General features: G+C 39.6%; 1 protein-coding gene across 2 annotated transcripts; it reads left to right on the top strand.

The window, feature by feature from the left end:
* On the top strand, nt 1–23,990 carry MYL10 (myosin light chain 10). 2 transcript variants are annotated; one of them, XM_082776020.1, is made up of 7 exons: nt 1–81; nt 9,379–9,465; nt 12,186–12,261; nt 13,725–13,829; nt 17,449–17,527; nt 22,621–22,669; nt 23,425–23,990. In XM_082776020.1, the coding sequence occupies exons 2-7, from the start codon at nt 9,430–9,432 to the stop codon at nt 23,521–23,523; spliced, it is 444 nt and encodes a 147-aa protein (XP_082632146.1). In that variant the 5' UTR covers nt 1–81; nt 9,379–9,429; the 3' UTR covers nt 23,524–23,990. The 2 variants fall into 2 exon arrangements, with proteins under 2 accessions (XP_082632146.1, XP_082632145.1); XM_082776019.1 differs by lacking the exon at nt 1–81 and adding an exon at nt 1,588–1,681.
* Nucleotides 23,991–26,429: the final 2,439 nt, after the last annotated feature.

Here is a 26,429-nt window from a genome sequence, read left to right as displayed (position 1 = left end):
ATGACAAAGCTGCTGCTCATTTGGCTGTCTTGTTAGAATTACAGCACTGATCCTGCAGAAGATGAAACCATATTATAAAATGTAAGTACGTGAGCTATTAGATTGATTTCAGCAGGTCTATTTCTTCCTTAAAGTTAAGTACAAGCCCGGATCAGCACCTAAACAAGTGAACATGGTGGGTCTTTTCCTGCCCACACAAAACCCATCAAATTCCCTAAGATTTTCCCCAAAATTCCCTCTTAGTTTTTCCGATTAGCAAACTCAATCTAAAATACAGACATAACTATCAATTGGGCAGTTGCAGGCAAGTGGACCACGGGGTTTATTTTTATGCTGCATTACACGAGGTAATGGTATACTGCCACTGAAGTCAGAACAACGAACACGAGGCTAACTTCCAACTTGCATCCAAGACAATTTTGCTAAAGCCAGAGGAATTGTGTTATGCTTATTTATTACTTAGTTATCCCTGTAGGTGTTCGAGGTACTTCACAACAGCTAAAACAGTCGTTGCCCTGAAGAGCATGCAGTCAAATCTAAGATTAGAGATGACAGCACTGCAAGGGGCTGGACCTGGGGAAAGAACAAGGTCTTTGTTCAGCTAGATACTTAAACGGATGTCTGTCTCAAAGTTCAGTTAATTGGTTAACAACTTTCCTGAATCAAGGTCAGTGTGACTGATGCAGACATGTATTTCAGATCCTGAAATACCTGGTGTTGCTGCTGTTTCTAATGGACCAGTTGTCCTGTTTAGATACTCTCACAGACACATATTAAACCTTAGGAAATATGATTTCACTTCTGAGGGATTATACCAGTTTGTACCGGTTAGTGTTCTGGCCCATTGTTATCCAGAAATCAAATATAAATCAAACAGGATTAATGAATCAGATGGAATGCGTGTGCATTAATGGCCACGAGCATTCCCTGGGAGACACAGCTCTTGTGTTTCCTCTGCTGCCTTCTGTTTTCTCCTGCTCACAACTCCATATGCATTGCTACATAACTTCTTTTCATGCTTTGAAGTCCACAACTGTCCATCAGTTTGCAGTAGTAGCTTAAGATCTAGACCCTGAACTTTTGGACTGCATGAGAGATCCAGGGAAAAAAGGCTTGATCTGCCTCTCTTTATTGGCACCTGCAGAGCCGTGCTTTCCAGCATGCCTCCCAGTTCCAGCCGCACCTATACAGAACCTCAGTCATTTTTTCTTGAGCTCTGAATTCGTGCAGCATGCTCTGGAGGAACGGGGTATCTTAGTGCCTGGGGTTTAATGCTAGTTTCTTCTGCATTTTCTCAAGGAGTGCATTTTTCTTTCTACTTTTTCAGGATGCCATGTCCACTTAAGATCTTTTCAGTGCTTGCCCTGTGCTCATTATTTAGAAGTACACGGGAAAGTCCCTTCAGCTGTAGCTTATTGTAAGCGCTGTACAAGTGTATCCCAACTGCCTACTCTACTTATCTGCTGCATTATTTCTGTGAAAGCTAAAGCCGTGCATGGAACAGATGCTTGGAATGGTATTGGGATCCAATTACTGCACTTTTCCAATCTTACATCTATTGTCTAAACTTGGAGCAGGCATATTTTTGTTCCTTGGTGAGACTATATAAAGAGACAATTGGCATTGTGTTTGCTGGCTGACTAGTTGGCAGAGAAGGAACGGAAGGAGCAGCAGCAACATGGTAGGTTTTATTCTTTCCATGTCTGTCATTTTAGCAGTCTGTATTTCTTTCTGGCCGTAGCAATTCTAACACAGCAGTAATGATCACACTGGACTCCGTGAAATCTCACTCTTAGTACCACATCCACAATGAAGGTACATCCAATAGTGATCTGTGAACTTCCGAAGACTTTTCTGCGAATGTTTAACAAACGAGTAAGGTAGGGAACACAGAGGCACTTGCTAAAGGGTAGAGTTTGTGCATCTCTTTCCAAGACTAATTCACTAGGGCAAGCAGTGATTGGCATGGCTGGTGTTAATTAGTGCTAAGGTTTGCTACAGCGTGATGGGGAGTAAGAGAGAGGGATATCTCTATAATTTTAATTGTATTGCTCTTGAGACAGGGGAGAAATAGGAAGTACTGCGGAGATTTCTTTGTCTTATCTTTACTTAGCTCACTGATGGCTTTTATCTCGGACTCAAGCAGTCACCTCTGCACCAAAGGTGCATTTGATGTGATTCCGAGGAGCAAAAAATTCCTGCCTAAGGGACAGCAGGTAGACTGGGCTCAATCTTTGTCTTTTGCAAATTCAGACGAACGACTACAATATTAAAAAAAAAAAAAAAAAAAGGTGATTTTCTCTTATTTTTCTTCTTTTTGCAGGTCCTTTTCAGGTTGTCTCAGAGTAGTGCTGCTCAGTGGCTCCTTCAGGCCATAGAGTATTTGATTTTGGAGAACACTGGAGAAGGAGCTGTATATGAAAAGCTTTCTCAAAGCTTAGTTCAAACCTGATCCTATTTAAACAGGTGACAAATGTGATCCAAGTGCTGTTCTGAGCAGGATAACACCATGTTCAAAGTCATTTCTAAAATACACACACAAAACTAGGATCCAAGTGCAGTTTGTGCAATCCCAGTGTAAATGGTTGCACGCTCCCCATGCCAGTCACTCATCATGTTCTTTACCACCGTTTCAGAAGTAGACAGTTTCTTCTTCTTCAGTTGTGGATTTATAGGTTTCCTTTTAATCAGCTTTGGTAAAGTCTATGCCAGCCGCTTTGTGGTGAGGGTGGGCAAGTGCTGGGTCTTTTTTCCCTTCTTTTTCTTCCTTTATTTTTCTTTTTGACTATTTACCAGTTCTCTTCCCTCCTGTTCAGTGAAACGACACACCGTGCTGCTTGATGTTTTAAGATATTTCAGGACATTCTGTGGTGAAATTGCTGGAGTTGGAAGATGTCAAAATGCAGTGAAAGACTATGCTGTTTCCTCACTCCCAGTTCAACTGATGATTCTCTGTGATGGTTCCTTTCATTGTGCCTTTTGTTTTGGGAAAATATCTTCTGAGGTACCTTACTATACAGGGACACATGAAACAGATTTAACATGGAAAGAAAAAAATAGCCTTAATGAAAGAAAGCTGAAGAATATCTTTACATAAGGAAGTGATCATTTTTTATTAATCAGAGGGAAATGTATATGTAATTATGCTAGATGAACTCTGTGGGGAGGTTTTTTTCTCTCTTTATGATGTCTTAAGGGATTTATAAATATTACAGAGGTTTTATAGCATCATAATATTTCAGATGTGCAGTAAAGCTACTTTCAAAGGATTAGTGCAGACAAAGCAGCATAGTAAAAAATAATTACAAGTCAGCCAGTGCTACTAGGCTCTGACATACAGGGCTGATGAGAATGAGAGAGGCAGGGTTCAGGGAGATAATTTCTAACAAGAGCAGACCACACAAGTGTTATGGAATGGAGTTCTGAGAACTGTCTATTGCTCTCTGCTAATTCCAGGGAATTTCAGTGAAGTCGAGCCTGTAATGTCTCCACATGCACTGCGCTGATGGAGGGAAAGGAGGGAGAGGGAAGGGTTTTTCATATTCCTGAAACATTCTGGTGTTTATTCAGTTCAAGTGACACCTTGCAGCAAATTCTGTATGCCGAAGGGAACCGAGTACCCAAAAATAGATTGCGTTCTGATCAAGTGTGTTTTGCAGCCTGCTCTGCTGTCTGGAACGTACCACCTGTACTGAAACAAGCACTGACCTCAGCGAAGCAATGCTGATTTCACTAGCTGGAAATGTGGCCTGTTGTTTAGCTGCTGAAGTGTGTGCGCACGCATCTGCACATGCACGCTCCTGTGTGTGCACGTCTGTGTGCAGGGGAGCGTGGTGGGGAGGGACTACTATCTGTTTACACGCAGGAGGAGGATATGTGTATGCCAAAGAAAAATTGGTAGGGTGGGGAAAGCGGTTGGTGAACTCTGGGTCGCAGAGGTTGAGCAGTCTGCGGCTGGAGAGGTTATCTGCTGCTCACAGAGAAGCTTTGGGACACGCCACGTCCTCGCTGTGTATATATGCAAGGGGAAAAAGGAGACTGATTGGAAAGGGGTTTTATGTGGGGCAAAGGAGAATGCTCCAGTGTGCAGGAGCGTGAAGCCGGGAGGATGCAGTCCAACAGATTTTTGTATCTAGCAGGGATCAAAGGTGTGTGTGTCTGTGTGGGTGTGTGGGAGGCCGGGACTACATACACAATGGAGTGAGGATGAGAAGGGAGGGCTCTGTCTGCCAGTGCGGAGTAGGCAATAAAAAGATCTTGTGTTTCTCAGTTCTGATAACGTGGGTTTTTATTTGAATGATCTGAGGCTGTTGCCTGTTTGAAATGCAAATTGTGCCCTTAGAGCAGTTTATGTTGCTTATTCCTCTAGACTGTTCCCTGAAAGGCATGTACTTGGGCTGCCCATACGATGCTCACCTGCCATGAAAAGGACCTAAACCATACAAAAAAAAAGTAATAATAATAATAATAATAATAATAATAATAATAATAATAATAATAATAAAGTGTCTTTGCCATAGCTGGGGATTTGGTGCAGATGCAATGTGAATTATTGCAGCAGAGCAAACTGGTGTGACAATAATGACAACAATCCTGTCCAGTGCTGCAAAAATCCTTTGGATGGGTTTAAGATGTAACTTTTGATTGGGAAGCTGGATTCAATGATAACCAAAATTCAAAGACAGGAAATGTCAGTACTGAGATTCCAGAGCAGATGAAAACTAAGGAGAGAGCATGATGGATGAAAAAGTAATAGTAACTCGGAGTTAACATCATACTGTGGATCACAGTGGGGGACGCAATCTGAGCGAGATGATGGATGAGTCTGTCTTTTCTGTAGTCACGGACGTAGTTGCCAAGGAAGGAAGTATAAAATGAGAAACAATGCAATTTAAAGCTGTTAATATTTTAAGTCTAGTTTGCCCTGGGCTGAATGAGCCCATAAAGGTACAAGACAACAGAATCAGGCTCTTAATAGAGAGCTGCTGGTTTTCTCTGAAGAACTCCCTCTCAAGAGTCTTGCTTATCCACCAGTGGAAAGGGTTGGTGTCTTCTTTGGGAAAACAAAACAAAACAAAACAAAACAAAACATTGGGGGGGGGGGGAGAGAGAAGAAGACAATAACACAGTAAGTTGCTGAGCATGGAAATGTTTCTGCCTGTTGTTTTTTTTGTTTGTTTGTTTTTTTTAACTTTGTCTGTCTGGACTATGAACCATATCATCTTTAGTTATTTAGAGTATTTTCTGAGTTTTTGAGGGCATGGTGGTCGAAACAAGGAGCTGACCTCCTCAGAGGTCACAAGGGGTAGCGATGGTAAAATTCTGCAGTAATTCAGTGTCTCTTCCCTTGTATCTCTGGTGTTGTGAACTTACTGCAGCTCCAGCCTTTTGTGAATATATCGGGGTAAACAAGGCCTCATGTTCTGAAGTGAGAACCAAGTATTTTCAGCTCTTTCCTCCTTTCCATATAGAGACATAAGTGATTCTCTGCCAGCTTCTCTTTGTAGGTTACCCTGAAATCAAGAGATTTCTTCACTCTGATGCACTTGAACATAACCCTTGCCTCCCAGCTACATATAGAAAATGAATCCGTACTCTTCTATCCACAGAGGCAAAGGCAGTGTGTGCTCCTTTTTTCTGCGTGCCCATGTCACTGCACTGTCCTTGTTCTGCCCAGCTCCCCAGCACTCCAGACAGGAGAAATGTAAAGAACCTCACTGAAGGAAACTCAACTCAGAGCCAGTGTCTGGTTAAACAGAGTTTTCTTGGGACCAAATTTTGGTATGGCTCCATTTTTCATTTAAGGTTTCTAAAAAAAACCCTAAACATTAGAAAAAAAAAAAAAAGACCCTTTAATATCCAGGCTAATTGAGAGAGTGCTAACATTAGTAAGACAAATGAGTGATATGCGACAAGCCTGCGGTTTCTCTTCTGAAGTGAAGTGTTGTTTTCTTCACAATGGAATGATTAATACACTCAGGCAGGAATATTAATAGGCTTGTTCAGTTGTTGCAACATTCTTCCCACTGCTGTGCTATTGAGGCCTTGGAATCTGAGCCCAGGGGACCCTCAGCTCTTCAGTTTCTCATCTGGCACATTTTGTATGTCAGTCTCAAAGCACATGTTGCAAAGATAGAGCAGCTATCATCACAAAGTGCCGCTCAGTACACTTTGCATTTTACAAATGGGGAAATCAAGGCAGACAGCAATCATGCATCAGTCACCCACTTGCTCCTCTGTAGGTCACCTGCTAAATCCTTGACAGTTTAGAAACCATGTTTGCTCAGTTCTGTGTTGCCCTTTTTGCCATATAATTATTTAAGAGATACTCCAGGCTCAGAATCCTGGTTCTATTCATTAAAATTTTCTGGAGTGTCTGGAGTTGTCAGGCAGCAGCACAGTCCTATTTCCATGCTCCTAGAGCTGTTTGTAGTTTGATCCACCAGAGCAGCAGTGGCAACGCACTCTTCTCTGTGCCTGCACCACCTCCTTCTCTCTCAACCTTCCTCTTCATGGCACCTTCACCAGTCATTCAAAACCAAGTTGCAGTTTCTTTCTGTGATTATGAACTCCCAAGGTTTTAGAGCAGATAAATTACATTCCCAACACTGCATATGGAAAAAGGTAGAAGACTGATAAACCAAGATACCAAAATACTTAGCTCGAAACCAGTGATGGAAAGCCATTCCCATTTGACAGCTGTTTGTTGGCCCCTCTGAAATGTACTGGTGGTCTCAGCCCCATTCCACAAGTGAGTAGATCATAAATAGGATCCACGCCCAGAGCTTCAACAGAAAAACTAAAGATAGATCAAGCCACATGGGCACTGGTCTCCTTTATCATCCCTGGAGATGACTAACCAGAGAGAAGCAACGAACAAATATTGTGCTGGGATGAATTTCGCTGGGTATGGTGATTGTCCTCTGGATAAATAATCTTCAATCTCTTTTGCCTTGAATAGGACTTCAGTCATTTAGAAAAGTTTTGGGGTGTTTTTTTTTTTTGTTTGTTTTTGACAGTCTGTTTCTAATAGATAATGAGCCACAGCTTTTGGGTTTGTCTGAGCCTTTCTTACAGCCACAATACTTACTTAAAGCCGTACAGCAGAGAGAACCCACTAAGCTGAGGAATAATGGACGTATTACCAGCGTTTGGCCTTTCAAGTTAACAAAACCTGGAGCTGCAGTCCACTGTCCTTCATCACGGCGCTAGTTTAAAAAGATGCAGGTTGCTTGCTGTCACGGGGAGTTTGTCGTGCTGGATGCTGTATTTGGTCACAGCAGAGCAGAGCCTGAGAATGGTGCAGCATGTTTTGTCTTCATAAAGACCAGCTACATGACCACAGGAGAAGTGGTTTTACCACCCCATCTGTAAAGGCTGGGGCCAGCCTTGTGCCATGTGGTCAGTTCCCCCAGACAGCTTGCAATACATTTCACTGGGTAACATCTGCTTTCTTTTTACCTCGGGGAACAAATACATTGTAAATACTTAGGATTGTCCTTAATATTTCCAGTCAATCTGGAAGTGCTGAAAACCTCCACTAGGCACCTCACGTTATGTGGATGATTGCCCATTGCTGCTCAGAATAACACTTATTTCATGTGTGGGAGGAGGAGGGAATCTGTTTATTCCAAAATCAATATTTCTATGTTCATTAAATATTCCACTTATCCACTTTTTTTTTTTTTTTTTTTTTTTTTTTTTTTTTTTTTTTCCTTCCCATGTCTGTGGTGGCATTCTATCCTTATTTTTATCCTCACTACAAACGCTTTTTTTTTTTTTTTTTCCCATTTCCATTTCCATTCCTATTCCAGATTTTACTGCTTTGCATTAGCTGATTAAAGATTGACAGGTCTGGAGTATGGACTTGTGGGTGAATGTCTACCATAGCCCTAATTTTCAACCTGGGATCTAAAGCAGGATGGCTGAGTGAGGAAATCTGCCTGGCAAATTAAATTGATCAGACAATGTATACTTCAAACAGAGTCAAGTGGGAATATTTCCTTGAGCTGCTGTGCTCCTCAGGATATTTGAAATCAGTATTGAATTTGAACTTTCAGAGGCTTTTTTATTTTGATGAAAGGAGACAGTAGAAGTTCCCTTCTGTTTCATGCAGAATAGCCCAAACTAAGTAAGACTAATTTTCCGTGACAAGAGAACCAGGTGGGACTATGATGATGAAGTTTAAAAGTAGGAATGATAAAGAAAAGAATAATCCATCTGGAAGGGAATTCAAAAGGCAGGGTAGTTCATTATCTTGCCCCAAGTAAGGATAATGCTGTGGTTAAAACATTTCTGTAATCCGTAGGAATCACAGGTTTTATTCTTCACTGCAAAACAAAAACTGTATTGTCTTAGGCAAGCTGGTTGGGCCCTTTTTCAAAGATACATAATGATGTCTAGTTCTGACTGATTTTTAGCGAGCATTAGATTCTTTGATAACGTTGTAGGGCTCCCCAGTCTTTCTGTGTCTCAGTCTCCTGTCTATAGAACAGCGATAAAAGCAAGCCCTACCTTTTATTGATGATAACTATCTAGAGTAGTATAATTGTATGGGCTAGTAAGGCAATGTAGTGCAGCATTGTAGGTTGGTGCAAGTGTAGACAATGATCAGGAATGATCACTTCTCCAAGTGCAGAAGGCGTTCCTACATAGGAAGAATTTGTTCAGTGTTGGTCTAGACAGAGCAGACTCCTAAACTTTTCTGTCAGTTAGAATCGATATCATTTCCCTTTATAGTCCCTGAGGTGAGCCTTCATGCAGGGCTTAATTTTGAGTCTGGCTGCCCGTCCCCACATGGGAACTGGGAAGGAGTTCATATGGGGACTTACTTGAACTGCTTGTATTCCTTCAGAACAGCAGGTTGGGAATTCATCTTAAATCTCCACGGGAGGCTACAAGCTTACATCACTCCTCCCATAGTATGGAGCTCTGCAAAACCAGTGCAGAAGAGGGAGTAGTGTCCTGTGTCAAATGGGCTTGCACAGGTGGCCTTACCCAAGGAACAAGCAGTGGCCCAGCTGTGTTATTCAGAGTCACACTTTGGGTCCCTCACCTCTTTTACGGCAGCACAGTGACAAGCTGTCCTTGCTTATACGAGCTGTCAGGTTCCAGGCAAGAGCACGGAAATGGCAAAAACCCTCAGTGAGAGATTCAGCTGTAACTAAAGCAGCATATTTTATCCCATTTTTGTATATATATATATATATATATGTTGTGGATTCAATTAAAACAAAACAAAACAAACCAGAAAACACAAAGCACAATCTTCTTGTATTACTTACCTGCATATATTTTACCTTCTGTTAAAAATGGAATTTGTTTTCATGGGTGCTTAACAGACAAGGTAATGTATATTTGATTTTATTTGTCTCACAGGCTCCAAAAAAGGCAAAGAAGAAGATAGAAGGTGGTTCCAATGTGTTCTCTATGTTTGAACAAACCCAGATCCAGGAGTTCAAAGAGGTTGGTCACTGTTGTGCTGTTCTCTATAGTCTCCTGTCATTGCTAATGAATAACATAGGTTCTGTTTGTAATCCTTATTCAGTTCTCCATCTGCTTTAATAGAACACACAGTTGTTTTCTGAATCATCTCTGTGGTTTTGGCTAGTATATCATTTTCCTTGTGTGTTTGTTCTTTCCTTCATTCTTTTTTTCAGTCTTTCTTTCCTTCATTCTGTCCCTCCCTTTTTCAAGTTCTAGGTTTATTTGAGAAACTCCTGAGCACTAAAAAAAAAAAAAAAAAAGAAAAGAAAAGAGGAAGAAAAGAAAATTATTATCTAATCCACTTTAGCCCTAATTCAGGAAAACATTTGAGCACATTTTTAAAGTTAAATTTAAGTGCTATTTTAAATAAGAATTGTCTTGTGTGCTTGAGTGTAATCCTGAATGAAGATGTTGTACTGAACCAGGGCATTAATTAGTGGATTGTTCTACAACAGTAATAGAAATATTCTTCTGTGCCCATCTAATACTGCCCACAAACTAGAAACAAAAATACCAAGAAGCCCTCAGCCAACTTTCTCCATAAATGCCCATAAACCAAAACAACACGTTGAGGTTAACTAATTAAACATCTTCTGGCTCCCCCAAAATTTGGTATTATCATGCATTTTGGATTCTTTGATCAGTTACCTGTGATGAGGCCAATCTAATGGGCATAAAAGCTGATGCGTAATTGAAGAGAGATAATTTGCTTGATGAGTTTAGGCTCTATTCTTGAGTGGGCATTTTAGAACGTCTGCGAGGCCATCACATTTTCCACTGATTTGTTCTTTTAATTACTCTTTTTTTTCCCCTCATTTTTTACTAACTCACATCTGCAAAGCAATTTCCAATGTTATACACTCTTCCATTTTGTGCATGTGAATTTCAAATTTACTTTTCATGAGGATTCCCATAGGTAAAGCTCAGTGGTGAATGAGACTAAAAACCTATACACGGTATTATAGATGTGGCCCAGGTAAATTAATTGAAACCGCTAACATTTTCCCAAGTTAATGGGAACATGTTCATTAGCACTCTTCTCCCACCTCTTATCAGCATCCTGTGAACATCCAGTTTTATTCTCTTTAAGGACTACTGTTTGAAGACCTACCATTAAAAAGAATTGGTCAGAATGCTGGTTTTATCTACTCTAAATAAGCTAATACTTAGAACATTTCTGGGAGAATGGAGGCAGAAAATGGCAAAGTCACAAGGCAGTGAAGTGGTCCAATAAAAACCAAGACCATGTTGTGTCTAAAGACTGCCTACTTGGAATAAATTTTGGCTAAAAAATTGTTTTTTATCAGAACAGTTTTACTTAGAGATTTCAATCAGCTCACTAGAAAATGTATCAGCATTGCCATTATTATGTTATTTTAAGTTCCTTCATTAAGATACATAGCTAAAACTCTTCCTCTCTTTCTGTGAGCTCGTTGGGCTCTGCTTTGCTCTTCATATTTCATTCTGTTTTGCTTCCAAATTGTGGGGATGCTTAATCATTGTTTAAAGCAAGCCTCCCCCCAAAAAGGAAGGAAAGCAACTATAAAGACCTGGGCTTAATTTTTTATTAGGTGATGGCTTGGCAGGTAAATGAAGGGTTATGAACATGCATGCTGCAAGTAATCACATGGGCAAACTGGAATGTGAGCAGTGGGGCTTTGTAAGAAACTGGAGGTAAAACTGAATGAAGATATGTTGATATAATGTGATCATGGAAAGAAGTGCAGCCTGTAGAGCAGTGGATTTTAAAACTCTGAAAGTTACTGTAACTGCAGTGGACTAGCTGTATTTTAAGGAGAATGTTGTTTTTTGTAATAATCCTGAAATAAAAACAATTCCTGATCATTGTAAAGACACAGTCTCCTATTGATGTGCATGTCTGACAGATAACCAGCTTCAGAGATGTGCCTGGTCCTACTAATACTCCCCAGAGTACATGCAGGGGAATTTTAGGTCATTAAAATCTTTCAAAATCAATGAAACATTGAAAGTGTGATAGCAGCAAATAGACAGGCATGAAAATAGGTAAATAGACGGGCAGCTAGGCAGTTAGCTGGCTGGATAACAAATGTTCATGATTTTTTTCTGTAAGAAGTTAAATTTTGCCTAACAAGAAGTACTTAAGGTCAACGCATCTGAAGGATACCATTTATTGAAAAGGGAAACAAACTTTGAATAAATAATACTAGGAAACATACATTTCTCTGTGCTTCAGAAAATTGAGCTATCTCTGTATGAAGGATCATTCTAAGGCCCAGAAGAAATTGAATTTTGCTCAATAGCAGAGAGATACCTACAGTAATTAAATGTTTTACAAAATATGATGGCTGCACAAAGGAATGAGATATGGGAAAGGACTAAAACCTCCCTAATTCAAGCTTTTATGGGTTAAGGCCTGAATGGCTGGAGCAGAGCTGCCAGCACTGGCTTCAGCCCAGCTACATGCTGCACCGAGCATTAATTTAGTAAGAAGTTTGGGTGGGTTTAATTAAGTCACTTGCCAAAATACAGTATAAAATACAAAATACAGTGTTGAAAGTGAGGAAAGTGCAATGATGTGGCATGTTATGGAAGAATCAAAGGAAGTAAAATATTCTTTACAGCATGAATATAACACCCCTCTGTATTGGTATGTGTGATTGTAGCACTCTGCAGTGCAATGTGACAATGGCAATACGTTGCCCCTTTTCTTTCAACAGGCTTTTACCATCATGGATCAGAACAGGGACGGCTTTATTGACAAAGCAGACTTGAGAGACACATTTGCTGCCCTAGGTAAGCTGGTAGTGATAATGAAATACCTCAAAGAAATGCAGTTTACATTTCAAGCATATAACGAAAAATTGTGTTAGAATTACAGTGAGGGAAGTAATGAGATACATAGAAGGCAAAAGGAAACCTGTTCAGTTTGTTCCTCCTCCTTTATGGTAGTCGCTATCTTGACTACATAGGTCCAGCTGGGAAGTCTCCTGAGCAGCCTTGTTCAGATGCTGAATGAAGGTCTCTCTGGGACCCACTGGCGGGTGCTACAGAGCTATGCAGCTGGCAGCTGTCCAAAGGCACTGATCCCTCCCCTGCAACTATTTCATAAAAAGCCCACCCAAGTAGGGGTCCATGCCAGGCATTTCTGATTAGCCTCTGAATCCACGCTTCACAAGCTGCACCTTTATTGTCTAGGAGCCATGCGATATCTACCAATTAACGTTCTTGTCATGGACTAGCTGCTCCTCTGCCCACACAAAAAGTAGGAAGACTTCATGTGAGGTTCTGTGCTGTTGTGCATTGATGTGGGGTGGAATGCGCATGTCATGAGATTAGGTATTGTCCATTTCATGTGCCTTATAATCGTGACAACATCAAGCAGATTGAAAAAAAATTGTCCCAAGAAAAAGAAAAATCAAAATGCTCCGGAGCCCAAACCTGAAGCTCTATCCATGTTGCAACATTTGAGGTTTGAACAGTGATGTAGGCATTTGGGCTTTTGCCATCTGGATCTTATTAAAAAGAGTTTGATAAGAATCTCTAGTGCTCCCTGGGGTGGAATCAGACTGCAGCAGAGTCGGTGCAAAGAGCAGAAGCTCCTGAACTCTTTATTGTGACAAAGGAGTTTGCCAACTTTGGCCTGTAGCTACTGTTACCCTGAAATATTTATTTCTTAAGGCCAAGTTCTGCTATCCTTCATGTTCAGTGAAGCCCTTCAATGCCTATAAAGTACAGTCACAGCAAATTACCACTCAATTTGAGTAGAGATGCCAGGTTCTAAATTCTCATCAGTAGTCCAGCACAAGGATGGGGAGGGGATAGGACTACCCAGCTCATCCATCTGCCCTCTACGCACAAAGGCATCTCAATATATGGGAGGGCAAAGTCTGAGACCTTGGATCCACTTCAGTCACTTGGAACTCTGCTATATTAATAACAATGGGGTCTGTATTTCACCTGAGGTAATAAAAACAAAAACAAACAGCAAAACAATTTATTTGGAAGTGGCCCCTTCTTTGGTCTGCTGCTGGCCAGGTCTGTATCATTTATCCCTCTTACTCCTTCAGTCACCCTTTGATCTTAGAGCCAACTCTGTATTCCAAGTCAGAATACATTGGAGTACTCTGGAGTTGTGTTCTACCATGTTATTAGCAAAGTTGCACAGAGCCCTGAGCTCCCCAGTGGGAGGAGATGAATGGGAATAATTTTTTGAAACACAATTTGTGATTTATTATGAAAAATGATCTCTGCTGCAGGTCGTCTGAATGTCAAGAATGAAGAGCTAGAAGACATGGTAAAGGAGGCGCCAGGTCCTATTAACTTCACTGTCTTTCTTACTATGTTTGGGGAAAAGCTGAAAGGTAAGTACCTTTGGGGGATTGGAGAGGTATCTGTCAAAGATCCTCAGCACTGAAATATCTCAGCACCTTGCAAATTATAATAATGTATCCACAGAACAATGCTTAAAGGCAAGGAGTGATCTCCATTTTTGCAGACAGAGATGAAGTATGAAAAGGCTGAGAGACAGTCCAGAGGACAATTCAAAGGTGTGATTTCAGCTTGCATAAGCTAACACGAAAGTGGCAAATTGAGGTCTAGAAAGTAATGAAATCATGGCAGCCTGGAGCTCAGTGCAGAAGAGTTATTCACCATCTGCGGGTTCTAGGCTGAAGTCTGTCGCTCATGCTGTGCTGGTATTATTCCGAGTGTTAACTGGTTTAAAACTATCTTCAGTATTTCTGTGAAAACCTTTCTGAACTCCTTTGACTCATTATGTGAACATGACCTCTGCACTATCCTTGCAGTTAACGGCCATGAAGAAGCAGCATGGTCTTCCCTCATTTTCTGTTACAGTAGTAACCCTGTAGCCCAGGGTTGGTTTCATTTGAGGTCAATGGTAATTAAGCTATTGGCTTAAGTTGAATGAAGATTTTGCTGAATAACTCCTAATGAATGGATAAATTGGACTAATTTAATCTCAGTGGATTTAGAATGATAACACAGAGGAATTTGGCCCATTGCCATGGAATATATATAAATGACTGTAGGGAGTTCAGAAATCGTAGGTACTAAATTCTGTGTGGAAGCTAGTAATTTAGTTATATCATTTATATGGCTGGAAACTGCAAAATAGGGAGTGTGAAGCCAAGAGAACCCTCTAGTCATCCTTCTGTATGAATTAGAGATAGGTGAAAGCCTGGACCTTCAGAGCAAGGTAGTTGGCCTTAGCCAAGCACATTCCAGAAGTCTGTTAAAACAACTAATATTATGTTATTCTCTTTTCCCTCTTTACTTTTTCTTGGGGTAAAAAATTATGAAGATAACACACACACACACACACACAAAAACAATTAGAGAAAAGGAAAAATCTGATCACCTCTTCTTAAAAAAAGCATTTAGTGTATTGTGGACAGCCTCTGGCTTTATACTGCTAACCACAATTTCAAAGAAAGGCTTTCTACCCTTAGAATAGAAAATAGAGAGGTCTAATAGGAAGAACTGATGTAACTAGTCCTCAAAGAAACTCACTATTGATAAGGAATACAGCATGTGTGGGAAGTATAAGAGGTGACGGTAAGGTTCTAGACTGACACTGAGGAGCAGATTTTTTTACACAGTCATTGATCTGTCTTGATCATAGTGGTACCTGCACCTTTACATTCTGAATATCATCTGGCAAAGTACGTAATGCCCTTCTCCATGCTCTTCTGTTTCTGATGGGGTGTTTCTGTGGGTTTCTGATGGGGTGCCCTGCTGCACATTCCTGTCTATTTGTGTTGCTTGTGGTTGCACAGAGCATGCCTCCATCTCCATCTTTCCTCTTGTCTCTTATGATTGCTCAAGCTGGCAAAGAGTCCAGCCCTGCCGATTGTGTGGCCTAAAACCAGTGCCAGCACAAGAAGGTGAATGGTAAAGCATGCCCCTGTTGTCTGCAGCTTTCCAGTTGGCTACTAGCAGAGGAGGAGTTTTTTTTAAATTTCCATTTGGTGAAGGGAAAATCACAGCTGTGCTTGTCATGCCCTTCTGGTTGGGTTTGTCATGCAAAGGAAGCAGAGCCAAAAGACTGCACATTCCCAATCAAAACTAATTGGGATGAAGAGCCTTTGTAGTGCAATTAGAAAGGGAGAAAAGGCTAGAGGAAGTGGATATGGCAATTTTGCAACACTCTTTATTAGCTAAGTACCACTCAGAGAATTTGGTGAAAGGTGCTTTCTAAGTAAAATTTGTTGTGCTATAATTGATTTCTGTCATAAAGGGGAAGCTGGGATTTTTGGGACGAGCTTTAGCTTTGTATATGGAGATTATGATGCCAGATGAACAGCTAACAAAACTCAGTTTATGTTAATGCCAACCACATGGAGCTGTTTCTACAGGGAGTCAGAATAATACAATTTGTACAGAAAACAGAGATGCCGCACATCAAAGAAACCACTTTATTTACCAGCTAATCAATAAAGAATGCCTGCTGCATTGCTTCTCTTCAAAGCCAAAGTCCAAGGATATGACAGAGTAGAAAATGTAAAACACAGTAAGGAGAAAAAAAAAATCCCCCACACAGTGGTGACTATTTAAAATGCAGACCTTTCCTCAGAACTGGGAGAAGTTTCTGTTCAAAGGACTATCAAAACAGTCATTAAATACCAATCCTCATTGTATTGATCATATATTCATTGTAGATTGAATACATTGCTTGTAGGTTGGCAGAAAAATATACACGGCCAGTGTATAACAGGAGGGAGGCCATATAGTCTTTCGTGTATTGACCATTATATCTCCTAGGATACTAGTACTAATCCTTATGATTACAAAGAAAACTAAGGAGGTGTCAAGAATGTATATACTTGTTAGAGCAGAGAACCTTGCCTGGGTTCTTTCAGGTTCTCTCTGTGTCAAATGTTGGAATATAAACTTAAATACTAACGGGATTCTTCCAATAGTTTAATCACCTTTTTTAATCACACTTTTAACACTTCAGCATCCCAAGTAACCTCATGGGTCAATATACCTGCTTGTAAATTTGTTTTCCTAAAGTTATGAATAATGGTTTGCATTGTGCTACCATAATGTTTTGAAATACTGAGGAATAGTGAAAAAGAGAGTAAATAGGGTATCTTTCGTTGTGGCTAGAAACTGATCGTGATTAAGAATACGCAGAATCTGCAGTGCTACAGAATAGTCAAAAATCCCAGCCAAAGGCACTGTGAAAGCTATTCCCTGACCCATTTTTTTTCCCCAGTCTAAATAGATGGGGCAGATAAAGGATGGAAGAAAAATAAGACTGTTACTAAAATTTTATTGCTGGGAGTAGAGGAGCAGAGAAATTAAAGTCAGACCAAAAGTTTGTGGCCCATCTAAGAGCAGAAGCAAACTCTTGGAGCAACAGTCTAGTGCTTTAAACCATCCTGTTTCTATAAGTAACACTTACTTAATAAAGATCTTCTTAAGTGGGAGCGTGCTACAGAATATAAGAGCAAATCACCATTTTGCATTGATCATCCTGTTTCCACTGCGTACCATTGACATTCAGATTTTTATGACGAGCTCTGTTTCCTTTAGTGAGGGAAATAACCTCTTCTCTATATAGTGAAGAACAAGTAACATCAAAAAGTGTTTTTACAAGGAACGTACAGTACAAGATTAGAGGAAGCCAGTGAGGGAAACAGTTTGTTATATTTTCATTTCTGAAAGCCACTAATCCTCTGGGTACTGATATTGGAGACCAGTTCCTGGAAGTTTTCTCTCCTGCAGACATAGAATAGATATGAGTTATTATTTTTAAGCTTCTGAGCATTGAACTATTCACCTCTATTGTTTATCTGACATGACAAATGTTGCCGACTTAAGGAACCTTTGTCTTCAAACCTCCAACTGCAGAATTCTCCATTTTGCTCTGTTTTTCAGTGAATGCAATTACATAGCAAGTATTCGGCAGCTACAGAAATACACCCTGGCTTCTAAATTATATTTCATTAATTTTAGGCACGGACCCAGAAGAAACCATTCTGAATGCTTTTAAGATTTTCGACCCAGAAGGAAAAGGCCACATAAAGGCAGACTAGTAAGTTTACCTAAAATTCTTTTATAATAATAATAATCATATAATAATAATAATAATAATAGTAGTAGTAGTAGTTGTAATTGTACAAGTTTAATGAACTCCTTAAAAGCTGTATTTTTCATAGGATTTTAAGAGACAGAGAAACTGGCAGGCTTTGTAAGCCAGAGTTAAAAGACTAGACCATTGTATGATTGTATTTGTATACCAAAAAAGAGATGTTATTGTCTTCAGACATTGCAAGAGGCAACGGAAATATAATCACATGTAGGCCATTAGATAGCCTTTTTTGAAGATCTGGATATAAATCAACACATGACTCTTTGTAGATTAACTCCATATGTAAAATTAAAATGAATGTCTGGTGCCTAGCTCTCAGAGAGCTTGAATAAAATGGGAAAGCTATTCCCTTAAAAAAAAAAAAAAAAAGCGATCAATTTAATTAACTCGGGGACATGGTTTTAGTAAGAACATTTTCCTTGTTACATGTTTACTGTTTGAGCATTCTGCATCTAGACAACAATTTGCTGTAAATTTCTACTAGATATGGTGGGAGCGAAAGCAAATAATGCTATTAATAATATCACAATTATTATCAATATAGCTATTCTTTAAATAAGGAGGGAGGACCTAATTTGTATTCATAACTTGTTACACCAACAGAGCAGGGTAAAAAGACTTTAAGAGCTAATTGCACAAATGTAAATCCTTATTATACTGTCCAAATGGTGTAAGCAGGCCTTCAGGTAAATGAGATAAATGATACCAAATCAAGGCAGTGGATGAGGAGGTCTGACCTATGGCTCCAGTGAAATGCTTTATGTGCCTAGATTTATGCATATAATGAAATTCCTCGGTGAATTTGGGGTCTGTACTATTAATGTAGCAGCCAGTTCAGGTAAGTTTTCTAAAGGATAGTACACATAGCAAGCTTATTAGGGAACCATGAATTACAAAACTGTATTTGCGTCAAGAAATTCTGCTAATGTTGTGATAAGGTAAAGGAATACTAAGCCTGTTACCCAAACCTCTGACATGGAGTTTTCCAGGACAGTATCTGCAATTACTAATGTCTCGTGAAGGTAGTTAAAAATAGGAAAGTCACATACAATATATTTTTCCATTACCAATTTGCTTTTCTGTGGCAGTGGCACTTAATTCCCAGTGGGTATGACAGTCCTATTATGGTAAGCAATATGCTCCCCCCCCCCCCCAAAAAAAAAAAAAAAAAAGCCAAGTTCACTAAAGAACTTCCAAATTAATTAAATCGAGATGCAACTAGTGGATGTAGCAAGCAAGTGGGAGGAATAGAGAATTAACATTTTTTCTGCTTTCTTTGGGGTTAACACTGTCCAAACAGCTTGGGAAGAACACTCAGGATAATACATCAAAAGTGACTCAAACATTATCAGAATAAAGTTTAGCCTGTTGCCTAATAGGCCAGATCACACGGTAGTGAAATCACAACCATGAAATACAACCTTCTGATGATACAAAACCCATGAAATGTTGTATTTCCCACCACTATCTGTAACAATGCACTGCATACAAAATCTGCCAGCTTGCCACCCTATGTCCAGTTCTACATTCCTTGGAAGCTGGAAGCCAGTTGGAGTTTGGGGCAAATTAGGAATGCAGTATCACACTCCAAAATAAAGATGAGAGAGAAATACATTTTTTTTTTCCTTGATGGAAAAGGTCAACCTTGTTCCCACCCCCACTGCACTGCTAACATTAGACAATTGTTTTAGTTCATCACCACAACAGAGCATAATGTTTACTTATTAGACCCGAGGGTAATGTTGATCATTACAGAACAAACCATTAAATCAATTCCGTGAATGTCTTTGAGGTTTAACTTCTATTCATATGCTTCCAAAATTTAGGCATTTGAAGGTTTTGAAATAATTTTTATGTTGGCTCATGCAGCCCTTTCAATATGACAGTTAATGTTAATAAATAATATTTCTCCATATTAAAAAGTCCTGGAATGTTCCTCTCCAAAACCAGCCATGTTGACCTTTTAATCAGAACTTCTTTTTATGTTCATGGAGTTAACATCCTTCTGGGGATTTTTATGTCTCTTCCCTCTGCGTGTTTTCACCTCTAGTCTGGAAATGACTCACTTAGTCCATCTGATGGTAGCTGTGATGGAGTCTTCTAACCTTTCCAGAAGCTCCAGGAGTTTATAACTTAATTCCAAGTTCAATGACAGACTTTGTTTGTCTGCATCATTATACCACACATAAACTTCTTCCTATAGCATGATGTCAAAAAGAGAAAATGCTTTAGGTCAGATTCTCAGCTGGTGTAAACTGGCATAGCTTTTGGAAAGGTTAGATGATTCAGTCCTAAATGCCATTCATTGGACAAAGTGAGTCAGGCCAACATCAACTGTGTCTAATGCTGATGCCAACAAAACTTTACAGATTTGTACCAGAGGAAAATGGACCCAGAGAGCTTAAATGCATTCTGGACTTTTAGAGATTAGTTTGACAGAGCTAATGATGTTTCTCATCATAGCTGTAGAGAACTGCTTATTGTAACTCACCTGTGTTTTGTTTTGTTTTGTTTTGTTTTATTTTTTATTTTCTGAGAAAACAATGTATGAAGGGAAATCCCAGGGGAATAACAAAGTGTCCCAGAGATTTTACAGATAATTTAAAAAATGTTTTGAAAATACAAAGAGACAACAAAATATTTGTTTCTGTAGTAGGAACTGAAGTCAGGCAGGACAAGAGATAACATTTAAACACCCACATCAAGGCAAATGATATTCTTTTTTGCCCAGAAGACTTTGTTGTTGTTGTTGTTGTTGTTTGAGAAACAAATAGTCTTTAAAAAAGAAAACAAGATACATGAAGAAAGAAAGAAAAAAACACATAATCTCTAGCTTTGGAAATTGCAAGTGTTCATTTCCCTATAAAATAAATAATGGAAAATGTGCACAGATCCTTAACTCAGTCCTTCTTCCTTGTGAGTGTGCCAGAGCCTACTGGGATATGCATCAGAAGATTATAATTAGATATTTGATCTTTTCTTTTCCCCTAAATACTTTAAGCATGTGAGTAGAGGACACATCGCGCCCAGATCTCTTTTTAATTCAGTCCTGTTTCTGATGAAGCTTATTTGTGACTTCTGACAAAATTGCTGTAAGTGCTTCCTTCTATTCACTGAGCTCCTTCCTGTATCACACTTCCTATTTACATTTGCTAATGATGTTTGCCCCAGTGCACATACATCCAATAATCAATTTATGCTGATGAGAATGATCTCTCTACTCCCCCAACCAGAGAGCATCTGAGAATTCCCCTTCAAAAAGTGCATTCACATAACAAATGACCAGACTAATAAGACAGAAATGGCAATATGAGAGAAAGAGGTGAAGAAAGGCTCTGTTAAGTAAAGAGCATGGGAAAGTACTGCAAGGAAAACATATACAAGAGCTTAAGCCCTGTCTGTGAGTTCAGAGTATTTCCCCAAACTTGCCTGCATATTTCCATGCTTGTCCTTGTGGGTAAGGTCCTTATTCATTACCCATAAACTTCTTTTTTCAGTTTTCCCTTTGTGTCCTTCCAAGTGAGTACTTCACATCAATGAAAAAGAGATTCAGAAGTGTATATGCCTCTTACGCAAATGTCTTTGTTGTAGCTTTTTACTGGAAAAAAATATGTGTGTTAGAGATATGAGGAAGTACAGTTGTAGCTTTGCCATCAAAATTACACTTTTATCTGTGTGACTTGTTTCACTCAAGATGCATGCTGGATGGGAGCAGGAAGGGAAGCATTACTATTTTGCCTGAACATCTGCATCCACAGTAGGTGAATTTTACTTGTATGAAAGTGTTCCTGTGCAGGCATGATTTCTATTATAAGTAGTTATTTTTAAATATTCACTTTAAAAAACAGGGCTGTCTTCAGAAGAGCTATTGTACTCTCCCCACACCAATTCTTCAAAAAAAAAAAAAAAAAAAAAAAAAAAGCGGCCTTTTTTTCCAATCTACAAACTAAAACAGATTTCTGTACTTATTTCAGCTTTTGTTTTTGTACATCAGGCTGTTCATTTGTCATCACTGATCTATAATCTGTTTTACTGATCTGGAAAAAGCCTTGGTAAATACCTTTGATAATAACAACAACAACAAACAACTGTGCCTTTGCAATGTGAATGCAAAATCTTTTGAATTAATATAGGAATTCTCCTATTTATTATCAGTGCAAGTGGAAGGGATGATTGTGTGATATCAGTGAGTTGATAATGGTGGATGTTTTCACAGATTGTACATACACTGCCCTCAGTATGTGAGTAAAGGGGTGAAATGTAAAGACATTTTATGTAAAGGGGTTGAACTGAAAGCAGTAATTGTTCTTCTTGGCTTTTATTCACCTATACACTTAGGTAAAAAAAATTACACGCTCAACTGACTTCCCACAATGGGTTTGAAAACAGAGTGTAAAATCAGCTGAGGATCTGTCCCAAAAATATTCTCTTTGATGTAATTGCATAAGATGCAGATTGTGTGTGGGATAAGCTCCTTGTTACAGTTCTGTAACTCCAGATCAAGATGTTGTACCATGAAATACAACAGGTCTCACACAGTTTCACAGTCTCCTCTGGGAATGACTACATGCAAATAAAGGGATCCTCAGATGATGATTTGGAATAGCTGTTGGAGTTCTCTTTCAAGTCCTCTTTCTCATTTCATGCTCTGTTCCTTTCATCCTCTGATTTTACAGAAAATATTCTTTCTTTTGGTTTTGCTAAGTGATCCAAACTTTAAACAGCAAGTGAGAAAACCTACCATTTTAGGTTAAGATAAGCATACAAAATTGCTGTATTACAATTAGGGTAATAACCTTAAACAATTTTAAACCTCTATAAAATGTCACAAAAGCAAAATAAGTTGGCAGAGCGAGGCATTGACACTGATGGGTGCCCACAGAAAATCTCTTACAATATCGTGTAAGGATTAACAGCTTTAATGTATGCAGTCACACAGATTTTCTTTCATGCGACTTCAGGAGGGATCTTGCCATCTGAATTGTCATGTGCCATTATCACCCTTTAATCAGGTTATTTCATTTTTATCTGGACAGCATCAAAGAAATGCTTATGACACAGGCAGACCGGTTCAGTCAAGAAGAGGTAAGGACCTTACTCAAAATAGGAATGCATCTCCAGCTACTCCTCAGCCATATGCATTTGCCCCTCTTTAAATGCATGAAATCAGCTCAAATCCAGTGTGAGAGAAGGCTGATGCCAGCTCTAGCAATTAGGAACAATTCAAAGCATCTCTTCTGAATAGCTCCATGGCTAAATCAAAGTCAAACAGATTCTTTGGACTTCCATCCAAGTGTAAGCGTGGCCTATCTCTTGCTGTTCTTTCCTATGGTGAGCTGGGCAATGAATTTACTAGAGTTCAAATGCATTTGGGTGGGGACTGTGATCTGTTTTCCATTTCTGTGAGAGTTATTTTGTTTGAAATCCGAAATGAGTTCTGAAATGAGGTACTGACTTTGTGGTTTGTGTGAGATTGAACATGGATACTGCTCGCTGGGAGGAATTTAGAGGGACTTTCCTTTCAAAAGAAGAGATTGAGTGGAGTTTGTTCATGGCAGAAACAGACTGGAGTGCAGACTGGAATACAATATTTAGTCAGAGCTTACCTGGACTTTAGGGAAAGCTCTTTCTGATAGGGAAATTTTGGGGATTCTAATAGAATTGTTAACCAGTTTTGTCCTGGTTCCTATTTCAATTTTAATGAAACTAGGGAAAAAAATTCTATAATGGTTAACGAATCAGGCCAGCAGGGAGCTGAACTGGGTTGAAAATGAAAAGCAGTACATGTTGCTGTCTCACAGTCCCATGTTTGTAACACTTATCTCCTGTTCACTTGGCAGATCAACCAGATGTTTGCTGCTTTCCCTCCAGATGTCTCTGGTAATCTTGACTATAAGAACCTCTGTTACGTTATCACCCATGGTGAGGAGAAAGACTAAAATGAAAGCTGAGCTCCTGCGATGATGCACCAAGTTATTTCATTATGCTTTTCTGTGCAAGACAAAGGGCTAAGCATTCAGTATGTGAAGCCATGTGGTCATCAGAAGAGAACCAATAAAACAATTGAAATTAGATTAAAGTTATTTAATGCTCCTGTTTTTATAAAAGATGAAAATACCAATTTTGTGAGTTTTTTCCCATCCCTTTTTGTGTGTGTGTGTCAGTGGTTTGAAATGGAATTTTCTTGATGAACTGATGCTTTCGTGATTTATTGACAATCCTAATGTTCACCAGATGGTCCACTGGGCACTGCAGTGTTGCTTAACCTCTTGTCTTTTATACATAAGCTCCATGTGCTAATTGAGAAATCCTCTAACTTACTGCACTGGGAAGAGCATTTGGTAAATAGAATTCTGTTCCATTTCACAGCCCTTTGCATTGAAAGTGTAAATAAAACAATATTAAGCTCTTGCGAATACACCATATGCCCTCACAGTCTTGGTGATGTGTCCAGTTTCATAATCCACTTCTCTCATTTGCTTTGGTGCAAAAGAACAGAAACGGTGGAACAGTGTCTATATTTCTCATAGCAAATTTTACCTAGGCATTATTAGAAACCAGCAGTAAAGAATTTCCCCCTTCAGAGGTATCTTTATATCTGTAGGAAGTTGTTCACAGAATAATAATAAGGGCTTGTTTGTTCACCAGTTGGTCATGATCCTTGTTTTAAAGGTGAGGGACACATTGGAAGGATGTGTTTTGCCACCCAGTATAGGGAAAATACAAGAGAACTCAGGAACTGTAGCCCAGGGTTACACCTAAAAGGAAACTATCCCTCACTTTGATAATTCAAGATCAGCATAGCTTCTAAAACGGGCTACGGTTTCTTGTATTTGGACTTCTAGGAATTGGACATATTCTGCCTATGTGGAATACTGCACGAAAACTTCCTGCGTGGGAGTCAGAAGGACATTGCAGCCAAAGTAAAACAAGCTTCTGCTGTTTTAACAACTAATGCAAATGGTTTCCTTTTGCATCAGTGTTGTTGGCACAACAGTCCCACAGACATGGAGTAACAAGCTGTTTCTTTTCTATTTCTTATACTCTTTCTAGAAAGAGAACTTGAGGGCATGAGGTCAAACTCTGCCCTCATCAGAAAAGGCAGAATAGTTAAATGAAAAAGCTTTAGCATCTGCATGACTTAAGGAAGTGACATTCAGCCCCACCCGTGGTTTTTTGTTGTTGTTGTTGTTCTAGCAAAGCCCTGCACTCAGTGCACATCAGTAATGTGGGAAAACTGGAACAAGAAGGCTCCTGGCAAGGACATGCCCAGAGATGGCATAATAAATCTCTCCCGTTGCACCTATGTTCAGAAGAACCACACGTTCCTGTAATAACAGTGTTTTTCTAATGAAAGTAGGTGAGTTAATTGTGTCTACGAAAAATCAGATTGCTGCAAAATATTGGTGGACACAACTAGAACCAAAATTTGACCCTCTTATGCATGAGTCTTGCTGAAGATGTGGAAAGGGCTTTGGCACTTCTTGGCGTATATTCTTGTAACATTTAAAGCAATGTCGTGCTCCTCTAGGTCCTCTCTATGGGGTGTGCAGCTTGACTGGGTTTTGGGGTCTAGTGAAACTCCATGTAATGCAATGCATAACCTCTTTTTCCACCTTCTGACTTATCTGCCAGAAGCTAGGTTTCCTGTACAGGCACAGCTCTTACCTCTGTTTCACGTAATGATACTTTTCTCCTCAAAATGTGTTTTTATTTTGTAAATGTGGGAGCACTGCTAATGGGATGAGATTGTAGCTACGGGAGGTCGCGGATATATTTTCAGTGGCAGAATAGAAAGAAAAACATTTGTAAGCTTCTGCTTTGTGCTCTTTTGTGGACCCAAACAAGTGACCACACTTCTCAGCAAAGAAAGGAGCAGGTTATAGGAGAGAGAAATTGATGTTTCAATTGCAGATTTAATTTGGAAGTTGCTTGAGCAGTGAGTCTGGAAAATGCTCTTCTATGGCACAAACATATACAAATCTAGTGCTGCATCTAGTGCTGCATCTAGTACAAGCTCCACAAAATGATATACCCCATCGAGTGAATACTGACCATTCCACTAACAGGAGCTGAAGTCACTCAGGCATCAGATGTCATATGGTGCTTACATTTTATGTTCTGTTTAAAGATTTCAGAATGAGATTGAAGAGTAGATAAAATGGCATTAGGGCTTACCTTTTGCCTTCTATCCAGAGAGTATTTATTTTTCCTTGTGCGAGTTGGTAGACAAAAACTTTGAGGACAGAGCTCTTGAAAGATGAGGTCGCATATTTTTCCATCAGAGCATACACACTTTTTGATGGATCATTTTTCATCTGTTATTACCCAGTTACATGACTTCTTCAAGTGCAGCTCTGGAGTGCCTTAAACTGATGAAAGTCTGCTGCACTCTGCTCCTTTCCAGGTTGTACTCCTCCTCTCCCTCAGGTCAGCACTTGAACTGCACTGTTGGGCCTGTGCTTCTCCTTGTCCCTTCCTTATTACTGTGAGCCTTTCCAGCAGTCACTGAACTGCATCTGGCCCTAGAATTGTCACTGGGCCTGGTCATGACCTGCAGCTTGACTTCTCAACTTGACCTTGGACCTCTCATTGTAGACTTCTCTGATGATTCCTTCTCCTTCCCTTCCATTGATGACTTCCCTAAAGCAGTTTTTCTGTAATTCAGTCCAAATGTCCTCCAGCTCCTAAGGGGGACCAAACCAAGGTGTGGGCTGTGAGGTCCTCCAGCAGATACCAAACATTAATGCACCATCATAGTACCCTCAACCACCCAGAGCTCTTGTGACACTCTGAAGCAGTTCTTGGGCTTCATAGATGCCCAGATTCCTTAGGACCCTGGTTC

Source organism: Aythya marila (assembly GCF_965140915.1).
Source record: "Aythya marila genome assembly, chromosome: 20".
Lineage (NCBI taxonomy): Eukaryota > Metazoa > Chordata > Aves > Anseriformes > Anatidae > Aythya > Aythya marila.
Note: the sequence above shows the minus strand (reverse complement) of the source record. Positions and strands in the feature narration are given on the sequence as shown.

Coding starts and splice junctions, on each gene's coding strand:
- MYL10 (XM_082776019.1), top strand. Junction 12,262..13,724: donor AGACACATTTGCTGCCCTAG/GTAAGCTGGTAG, acceptor TCTCTGCTGCAG/GTCGTCTGAATGTCAAGAAT. Junction 17,528..22,620: donor GGCCACATAAAGGCAGACTA/GTAAGTTTACCT, acceptor TTATCTGGACAG/CATCAAAGAAATGCTTATGA.